General features: G+C 46.8%; 1 protein-coding gene across 1 annotated transcript in view; it reads left to right on the top strand.

Annotated features, from left to right (window-relative positions):
* Positions 1–283: 283 nt before the first annotated feature.
* LOC129382417 (uncharacterized) overlaps positions 284–10,533 on the top strand; it is a 47,219-nt gene continuing 36,969 nt past the window's right edge. The window contains exons 1-4 of the mRNA XM_055066300.2: positions 284–605; positions 4,532–4,640; positions 9,522–9,613; positions 10,216–10,320. Coding sequence (XP_054922275.1) covers positions 468–605; positions 4,532–4,640; positions 9,522–9,613; positions 10,216–10,320 — 444 coding nt within the window. The 5' untranslated portion in view covers positions 284–467. The remainder of the gene's footprint in view (positions 606–4,531; positions 4,641–9,521; positions 9,614–10,215; positions 10,321–10,533) is intronic.

Below are 10,533 nucleotides of genomic sequence, written 5' to 3'. Positions count from 1 at the left end.
TTTGAACTGGTGCCATCTGTATAATCGCAGTACAGAAATGAGAGTTTAAGCAGAATCTACACACACAACAAATGGAGTGATGACGACTCTTATTGCTCGAGTAGGCTAACTGCGTGGCAAAGGAGTACGTTTGTTCTGGCTTGGCGTAAGTGAAACCCTCGTAATTCATTGGAAGGGTCAGTCTGCTCGCCTGGGAGTACGAGAATATTGAAGAAAACTGAGCTATAAATACTATCGCACCAGCACTTGTTCTCGAGAAACGGGTAGCCAGCACACGTTGCGTTTTCAGGGTAAACTCCGGTAAATTTATTTACATTTGCTGTCATGTTCCAGTATAAAAAGATAAAAGTGCGGATTTAGGAACTGCGAATATAGGCGAACCTATTAGACTTTATTCAACGATAGATTTTGAGCGAAGCCTTGTTTCTTATCCTTCTTTGCATTTTTTTTTAGGATTACCATCATTTATGACTCGTATAAGCTGTGCAGATCATACATGTTCATCACGTTTCCACCGTTCATCCACTCCTTCAGAGAGACCCGGAATAAAGATGTGCTGGTCCAGTACGAAGACCACACTGCTCGTGGTCGCCGGTGTTTGCATCGTAAGTGCTTATGTTCCCTGCACACTTCGTAAGTCGATCTTGCGTTGGAGGCTTGAATGGAAGTTTTACTGCAAGCAGCAGTTATAAAGCAGAAAACTAGCCAGTCGTGTGTGTTCGTGCTCTTTGAAGAACATAAAAGAAAGATAATAATATTGGCCAGGTATGTTCTGGTACGAACATCGATCATATGCATTTTCAAGATCCGCCTGCTAACTATACCGAGCTTGCTACGCTGTGGATTAAAAAAAAAAAAACTATGTTTACTCGTCCTCCCCTACATAGGAAAATGTCCAGGTAGATCAAAATTATTAGCGTGCGAGGCAGAGAGTGCATATGGAATATGGCGAAGATGCCTACACGTGTTAGGCCGAATAATTTAGTCGAATGTAATGTACGTTCGAAACGTGACTTGGAAAACGAAGGAAAAAGCGTTTCGAAATATGAGCTGAAAAGCTTTTGGGTATCGTTAACTGCTGACATTAAAACTTCTTTCTGGGCGAGTTGGTGCATACTTCACATAACAATTGTAACAGCGCAAACACATGCAACCACAAAGTATCACGGACGAGACACAAGCGCTTGGGTCTCGTCCTTGATACTTTGTGGTTGCATGTGTTTGCGCTGTTACAATTTTTATGTCACGTTAGGTTAGGTTAGGCTAGGAGTAATTGTGTTACGGCGATGAGCATCACTGGACACTGAGGATTTTCGGCCATCGGGTGTAACGTCGGGTTCGAAGGGATCTGTTGAGAGTGTTAAAGGGGCACTATAAACCAGTTTACACTGATAAAGTAGTCCTTCGAAACCCTAGTTTAATCAAATTTATGGCAGGAGATTGAATACTTTAATAAAAAAAATGAAGACGGAACTTCCATTCCTGTTATTTTGCGCCAAAACCCCAGCGCGCGTACGCCAGTGTGACGTCACGCGTTTTAAACTGCCTCTACTCATTTGAACATTTTTGGCGCTGTGCGATTTCTTTAAACATAAGCTCAGTCGTTGGCTTCTTCGGAAGACAACGTAACCCAATCTCTAGCGATACACAGCGCCCGAGAAGACCCTGTCGAAATCCACGATGTCGCGGCACCTTGGGGCGGGAACTTCAAAGGCAGCATTCTTGCGTGCTTTCCGGTTCACCAACCACCTTCTCACTGTAAGAGCGGCTTTTCTGCTATTACAGAAGGATAATTTGTACAAATACAGCTCAAGGCCCGTTTCACATGCGGCGAAGTGCATACTATTTCAGCCGCACACTGATCATAAAAACCGTTCCTGCGCAACAGATGCCGCGGCGGGGACTACGTGGATGTCGAAAGATGCGGAACAAACCTTTCGCGGCACACACGTGTCGGAACTATAGTTAGGTGTTGTTTTTCTATAGTTGTTTTTTCGTGGGTGCCGCCATATTGCGTAGACAGTGGCGCCATCTATGGGCAGTCGGCATGCTGGCTCGAGAGAGCGCTCCATGTTGTATGCCTGGTATGCGCTCGGCGCCAATTTCTGGCGTTCGCGCTCGCGCGATCCATTTAGTATATGACTTGGCGTCTTCTAGGTGGGAAACGTTTCTGCGAGACGTAACTGTGGCGTTAAGGCCGATGTCACACCGAGCGCGATTTGTGCGTGTGTTTGAGCCTACAATAATCCTCGGAGATTATTTCTGTACTTGTGAAAATTCGGTTCACCTAATGTGACCTTACTACAGCATTCTCACTGTAGGTCTAAGCTGTGGTTTAGCAGCAGCGAGTAGATGCGAAACACGTGACGACCCCAACAGCGTGGGTACCTTTCTGTTACAGAATAAGTTAAGCTATTTACTTTGACAAGCGTTGAAATTGTTTTCTGTAGATACATTGGACGAGCTTTTTCGCGAAGGAATAAAATAGTTTTAGTTAGTAATACCAGCATACCGTACAGTGTGAATAATACTTGTCGAGTGGGCAAGTGGCCGGCTGCGGGCCACGCGAGCATCCAAAGCAATGGTAGATTTTGTGTTATATATGTTTGTTCCATATAACGCATAATAGAAGCATGCGGCATGACCATGCGACGTCTTATTGGGGCGTTAGCCCATGTGCCTTTTTTTTTTTCGGGAAAGAATAAGATAAGAACCTTTCCTTCTTTTTTTTTGGTCTTGTTTGTCCCGTTCTTTACCACTCGCTCACTCTTCTTGCGGAAACTGTGTCCTCACAAATAAGCGCCAGATTGTTTTTATGCGATCCCCTGAATAATACTCCTTTTCACGGAAAAAAATGCAATGCCGAAGCACAAAGCCTATATCTATTATGCGGGCTTGCCAACTGCAACAATCTCTGTATTGAGCAACGCCTCCGGCCTCATTCGGGCGGCTGGCGTAGACATAGCGTATAGATTTCAAGTCTACTAGACGAAATGCGTGAGCGAACGATGCCGGTGGCTGACGGAAATACGTTTTACCGATTGACGCTTGGATGTCTACGGCTTTCTTTGGGTTGGTCGTACACGAGCAGTCTTATGTTTTAGTTCCCAGGCCAAGCTATCAGATATAGAGAGAAGATTTTTTTCAATTCACGCCGGCGACTCACAGACACCCCTGCTCTTCGTCAACTAAAAACTGACACAGCCAAAATAGTTCACGTACAACACATATACGCACACCGCGGCTGATGATGCACGTCGTCGAATGTTTGCGCAGCCAAGAGAAATGTCCGTGTGCTGTTGTTATCGCTGCACCGAAAGGCCATACAGTCGTTCGTTCTTCCACAACCTTGTATGAACTGGCATCGAGCAAATTTCGCCGAGTAAGAGCTGAAACGTCTCCAAATCATTCCGTAGTGTGCGACGTGAACACATTCAAGCAGCGCCGCGCCGGATCGCCCAAGTGAGAGACGAAGGCCTCGCCGCGCCCTCTTTCCTCTTCACCTGATACAAAGGGCTTATGAGCCCCCCGTCGGGGCCTATGCAGTAAATCCAGTTGGAGTGTTTTGTAAAACGAAATCGCCCCTGTGAAACGGGAGGTGCAAACGTCTCCTCTGCACGCGGAAGTCATCGCACGTGCACCCTGTCCTATAATGCAGGGAGCGCTATAGTATTACGTACTGTTATTCCCCATATATGCCCGCGACCATTACAGACAGAGCTGATCCTGGTGTCACCGCGACGTCAGCTGGAGCGTTCTGAGTGCGTGTGAGCACTTGCACAGTTGGTGCTCTTTGTGCAATGCGCCGTGCTTATCTCAAATTAGGCTGACAGAGCACAGCTAAATAGGGACACAGAAGCAAGTGCCCCCCGCCGGACGAGTTTCGATTGCCAACTGGATTTTTACTCATAAAGGAAGCCAATATATTGTACCCTGTCCAGTTCATGCATGCGTATGCAAGCACAAGACAATATCGCTTAAAGTTTTCTAAAAAAGTTTTTTTTTTTCTTCGGTATAGCAAGAGGTGGTGTACTGACAGATTAATGAACAAATTTTCGTACAAATAAAATACGTCCACAAAACAGTTGGCGTTCCCTTAATGAAACGCAGTCCGAAGTCATCGCATGCCCAGTCGCGTAGGTCTGCTTTATATTGTCCGGTTTTATTCGCGATGTTTAAGCTTGCTCTGAAAATGAGCAGTCCAGCAGTCACGGAGGTGATGTTGGTGTACACTTCGCGCACTCGTATAAGCGTGCCAGCCACTCGTAAACACCGCGTCGTGTAGGCGGAGGGCAGCCGTGCCTCCTGCGCTGAAGGGCCGGGCAGAGGTGCGCGCACTCGCGTTGTGATGTCTTACGCTCGCGGACAACGCAGCTTCAGATTGGAAGAAGGCCAGTAAACACTACTGTTAAACAAAGAAGGATAGCGGTGCCTTAGTATCGATTTTTAGCCCCCATGGGATTCTCGTTACTCCTTTCCTCCCGTTTTGTCACCCAGTGGGACACTAAATCATGTTCTCTCTATGTTCCAGTGCATGAACGGATTCAACGTGGCGTCCAGGGTGCTGGGACTCCGGGAACAAATTCGGGAGGAGAAATTTTCCGCCTACATCCCGGACGTCACCGACATCTCTAAATGGGGTAAATTATGTTGCTTTCGTGCGGATGAACTCCTCCGACTGGATGGGTTAGTTGCGCGATCTTTCATTCTCGAAAGGCAGTACTGCATCCCGTCACCGTGCAAAGACGTGAACGGTAGCTCACCGATATTTATGAAAAGAGAAGTTTATGATCACTATGCATTCTAATTCTGCCCTAAGGTACGGAGTCTTTGTGCTTGACAAGAAAAAGTGGAGTTGAAGCTGAGGTTTATTATGTGTTGCCGGCCTCTCGGAGGTGGGGAGCCTCGCACTAACAATCCGTCTTTTTTTTCTCCTGAGTGTGTACCCTGACGCGTCCGAGAAACAGGCGCTTTCTAGGGGTGGTCTTCGTACATGATCGCACGCACACATGGTGCGACAGAGATTCGCTTTCGTCGCGGCAAAGCAATGCAAGTGTACTTGGACAATGATCACACGATGCAAAGCAAACATTATTGCAAGTATACGCAGCGGGCCACGACCACCGCTCTCAGTATTGGGGATTGGATCAACTATAAAATTATTTACTTAGTAGTGCCTCCAGCACGACCCCCGTTGGGGGCTTTTACCTGAGGGGTAGGCCGAACTTGCAGAGTTATCCTTTATGTTATTCTCCGTGTACTACAAATACTGAAATTGGTGGCTTGGGAGTGGCGACACAACTTCGAAGCTTCCCCTTTGGTATCAGATCGACTTCGACTAAGTAGAGCGAAGAACAAATCTTTTCTTGGTGCGGCATTTTGTGAAAACTACAGGCGGGGGGGGGGGGGGGTGATGTATTTGCCATAGGGTGAGGGTAGATTCAGTCGCAGCGCCGATTGGTTGGCGCAACCGATGGCGTCATCAAGAGGCAGGCGGTGTGGACGACGCTCGAATGCTGCGCGTACACCGATTCCTACAGCGCGTGGTATCTGGATGAATTCCGTTTCCGTATGTTCACTTGAGTTTGCCTAGCCGGTATGTATGCCAGCGGTAGCAACCAAGTACCGCGCCTTTGCTACTTGTCAGCCCTGAAGTCGTTGTCTAAATGAATTGCGGGCTGAGGTGCGAGTGGGCATAAGTAGCTTTGCGGTCAGCTATGCCTAGGCAGCGCGACGTAATACGTGCAAAAGGAGAAACGAAGTAAATAGACAGCAGACGCTCGCCACAAAATTCAGTCTAACACCACGTGTGGCACGTAACTTGTGCCAAAATTAAAAAAAAAATATGCAAGTACCACGTAGCTGAACAGAAACAAGGTAATGTTGCTTGCGGTCGCTTGAAGCAAGTCAGACTACTATTTGAATTTCGCCTTATTACATAGTTATAATTAATTAATGAGGTAATCAAATATTACATTCAGAGCAAGACGCGTAGGAGAGAAAATTATAGACCATGGTTAAAAATAAATTCACGATAAATCTTTCTGCTGCTGAATGCGTACTAAATAAAAGTCACAGGGCACTTCATATATCGCGCTTTTTTTAGGCTTAAAAAGAATATTATCTCGCACGTATTCAGCAACAGAAAGCGGGATCGGAAATTTTTGAGCATTCTCTACAATTTTTTTCATTGGCACTTTTGCTCTGATTATAATATTTAATGAACTTAATTAATAGTACCTAAATCCGTCATTAGGCGAAATACAAACAACATTACCTTGGTTCCCCATAGCTACGTGGCACTCGCATATTGTTAAATTTTGGCACTGGTTACATGACACACATGGTATATGAATATATAGGAAATATATAAGTTGTTTTCCTTCAATAAAAAAACAACGTTTTGGGTAAAGCGCATGTCCTGTATATTTTCTTCGTCCTTCAAGTTTTGCCCACGTGTGCCGTGCTGCCCAGGCAAATCGATAAATCCGCACCAGCGTGCCCACTTTTCAACCATTCTGCAGCTCCGGAGTGACCTGGGCGACGGGAATGGCAGTGACCTGGCGGGATGACAAGACAACCAAGTCCTTAATTGTAAAATCCCGGAACGTAGGCATGGTCCAAATGTTTTACGACTAAATTGTAGACTCGCATGGTTAGGGCGTGTATTGAGATCCGCTGGACTAGTCAGAAGTGAAAAGTCCGAGTAAATAAGCATTGCCGCGGCGGTCCTTAATACATGGGACAACTTTTCACGACGAATGACTTGGGACTCCCTGATCACTCTTGCATGTGCCAGTTTGGTACGCACCACTGTTAGCTTAGCTAACAAAAAGCCGTGCGGTAAACACGTTGGTGTCGCGCATCGAGAAAACCAGACATGGCATGGCAGAGGTGTACTACAGCCCAGAGCTATACATCGCAGTAGCAGGTACAGACTGACCATAGAGCGGCAGCGCTTGTGGAGATATCTTGTGGTGCTATTGTTAGCGATAACGGGCTACGTTTTCGTTCTGCGTTAGCTTTCCTTTCGGGAAAAGAGATCTAGAAAACAAAGTTATGGGGAATATCCAATGGTCCACACATTTGCGGGAGACATTGTGCTAAGAATATACACGAGCACGAAATTCAAACCCAACAGAAGACATGAGCAGCATGGCTTTCGGGCAGGTTATTGCACAGTCACCCAATTAATTGAGTTTACCCATGACATCGCTATTCAATTCAATATTCGCAGTCAAGCTAACGCGATATTTATTGATCATACAAAGGCTTTCGATACAGTTTGCGACAGAAACTCCTTCATTATCGCGCCTATATAAGTCGATCAATCTATATCGACAGTCTTTTTTTAAGCGTTGCTAAACATTTCCGTTGGAATTCTTCTACTAGCGACATTATGCACCGTCTGAAATGATGACTAAACTTAGTTTAACTGTTTGTCACATTTGTCAAGTTCAGGAAGAATTGTGGGTCAGGCAAGATAACTTCGGCTGGAGGTATCGTTAAAACTAGCCTCATGTGCTCCTGGCAATTCTCGATTGAAGACGCGCAATATTTGCCCTTCGATTTACTCCGGCAAGATAATTTTGAACCCTTTAACGCCGGCTGTCGCGGACTCGCGACATGCCGAATAAATGCAGTCTAGATGCCGTGGGAATCAGCCAATGCACGACAAGGGTAACTGGAGGTCGCTGGGAGAGGCCTTCGTACTGCAGTAAACATAAACAGATGATGATCATGATGAAGATGATGGCCTCGAAGTATGGTTTCTGGCTCAAGTGGCGGTTGTAACGCTTTCGCGACAAAGCTTTCCAGCGCAGACATGTTATGCCACGTACGAGTTACAATGACTTGATTCAGAAATGATAACTGATTACAGTTACCAAGTACTGCCACACGAAAATAACTAATTACTCAAAAATAATTAATTACGCCAACGTTACTTTCATTCGACACTTCTTCTAACATTGAACAGATACCGTAAACAGAACGAGCTGGCCTGGCACATTCCCTGCGTCCTCTGTAGCACTTCCCACATTGCTTATCTTTACTAACAATTCCTTTCTAAGGATTTTGTTGGTCATGTTCTCTCATTTTTGTGTCGTGAAGGCATCATCAGCGACAATGAGAACTCGTTAGATGCGTGCGCCGGGCGGTAGGTGGGTGCAAACGTACCGACCGTTCGCGCACCATTGCCGTTACTCAGCACCTGGGTGATCTGTGAGGCCCAGTGCTTCATCCCGGCTGGGCCTTGGAGAAGACGCTTCCGCTTCGGCCTACGAAAAAACGCTGTACAAATCGTATTGTCGGCGATTTCAAGGAATAGACGTCCTAGGCAAGGTGTCGTCGCTGTCGAGCCGCATCAGCACTCACTTCAATTCGTCTGCCAACAACTGCTGCAGTAGTAACATGATGAAACAGATGCTGAGCCTAGTTTGAACACGCTCATTCGCGACGCTGCTGCGTGGCATGATCTCGAGCGTTCTACTGTGGTCCCAGCCAGCTTCAGGTTCCTATAAAGCTGCGGAGCAGCTTGTCTCGTTAGTAAAGCAACTGAATACATGTAATTCGTCAGTGAAAAAAAAAAACTTGAAATACAGTGAGCGTTACCGACAAAGAAATGGAATCGTGAAATGATAAAATTACTTAAAGTGTATTGAAATACGAGTAACTAATTACATGTATTTCGTTATGTACTAGCGTGTCGCTTTGACTGCAGTATGACCCGAAGTCGCCACAGTCACCATTAGCGCCGCTCAATGGCTGTAGTTACACGTTGTCCAAAGGTTAGGAAAATGCCTCGTTTTTCTGCAGGGAATGAACGTTAGCGTTTTTTACGGTAGGAAGGGGTGCTTCGCGCACGCCTACCGCCGGAGGACATAAGCGGCGATGGCTGCCTGACAGGAAGGGAAATCTTGCTAAGTCTGTGCCTGTCGCCACTAGGCTGGAATATATATATATTTTTTGGGTACGAGAGGCGCGCGCTTAACCGGGGTGGTTGGGCGGGGCTGGCGGGCGTATTCGCACATTGTTTCGGGTCCGGTACCCCTGCTGCGTAGGAATTTCGGGTGGTGAAAGGCACGGCGAGGGCACACGCCTGGCGTGCCAGGCTATGCTGTTGCGGCTGTGTTTTTGCTATTAGGTCTCATCTTAATTATCCTGCGTAATGAGAGAGAGCGCGCTAAATGGAAGCACAATAACATGAACATGCGATACAAGAAAAAAGCAGCTGCCCTTCTTAGAGGAGCACGGCGTTTTTAGAATACAACGGTGAAGCCTGAAGGTACGTGAAGGGACGCCACGAGGACAAGCGGAATTATGACTGATGACAAAGTAGTGAACATTGGTGATAGATACTTTATAAATAATTGTGTATGTTTGTGTAAATGACACGGGCCTTTTCGCAGTATGGTTGAGTATCAGGGATTGAAGGACTGCCTATTCATTCACAGTGTAAAATGCACCTATACTCGTAGACGCAACCGTTTTTTTCGTTTCCTTTTTTTTTGTTCTTGCAGTAAGCGGCCGTCAGAACTCCGATTACATCTGCATGGGCCTGGCTGGAGTGAGCTTAATCTTCGACTTCCTGCTTCTGGGCGGCGCAATGAGGGTATGTCAACCACTTTTTAAGGTGCAGATCTAGTCTGGTGTTTCCAGCATGCCAGGCAGTGGCCGGCGAAGTCGGATACGTCACGCCGGCGACGACAACATCGCCGAAAAATTTGCCCTCTCTACCGTTCGCAGCGCTGAACGTTGCCATAGCAGCGGGGCGATAAGCTATTGCAGCAGCGCATGCGCATCAGTACGCGGCGATAGGGTGCACCCCCGTGGCCACCTTCGTAACGTCATTACGTCACGACCCATGCACTCTCTCGGAAACTTAAACTGGTTATGACAAAGTCTTTTATAATGCACTATTTAGGGCGCCCTGGAAGTTCTCCTCACTAAATCTTCTGTAATTTAGATGTCCAGGACTTTCAAATAACGCAAGAACTGCCCCCCCCCCCCCCCCCCCCCCCCCGGCGAAAGTAGAGAATGTAAGTGGCTCGTGAAGTGGCTCCTTTAATTCGACCACAAGATGACTCGAACCAATTGCGCTTGCTCCCAGAATGCCTTGACGACTTGAATGAAGCAAGTGGGAGTATACGTTTTCAATAATCTAGCGAGCTCACCGCAGGTTTGTGAAGTTCCTACGTGGGTTCACTCTTGCAGGAAAGTGCCCCCATGATCCAGATATCTGGAATCTGGGGCTCCGTCGACTGTGTTGTGGACGCCATTGTGGGGTTCCTGTCGGCGAACTACACCGTGCCCACCTTCGTGAGTGACAAGATATCGTGCCCGAACGAGGATGTTAATTCTTCTTACAACGTGTCCTCCGTGTTCGGAAGTTCTTGCCGTCACTCACTGAATGCATGTCATAAATACTCATGTGGTATGGAGATGTTGACACGTTTATTTAGAAACATTTCACGGGCACCGTTTCGCTGGACATTGTCAGCCAGTGTACGAGAGTTTACTGCAACAACTGGA

This window comes from Dermacentor andersoni, chromosome 6 (genome assembly GCF_023375885.2).
Source record: "Dermacentor andersoni chromosome 6, qqDerAnde1_hic_scaffold, whole genome shotgun sequence".
NCBI lineage: Eukaryota > Metazoa > Arthropoda > Arachnida > Ixodida > Ixodidae > Dermacentor > Dermacentor andersoni.
This window is presented reverse-complemented; position numbering and strand designations above follow the sequence as displayed.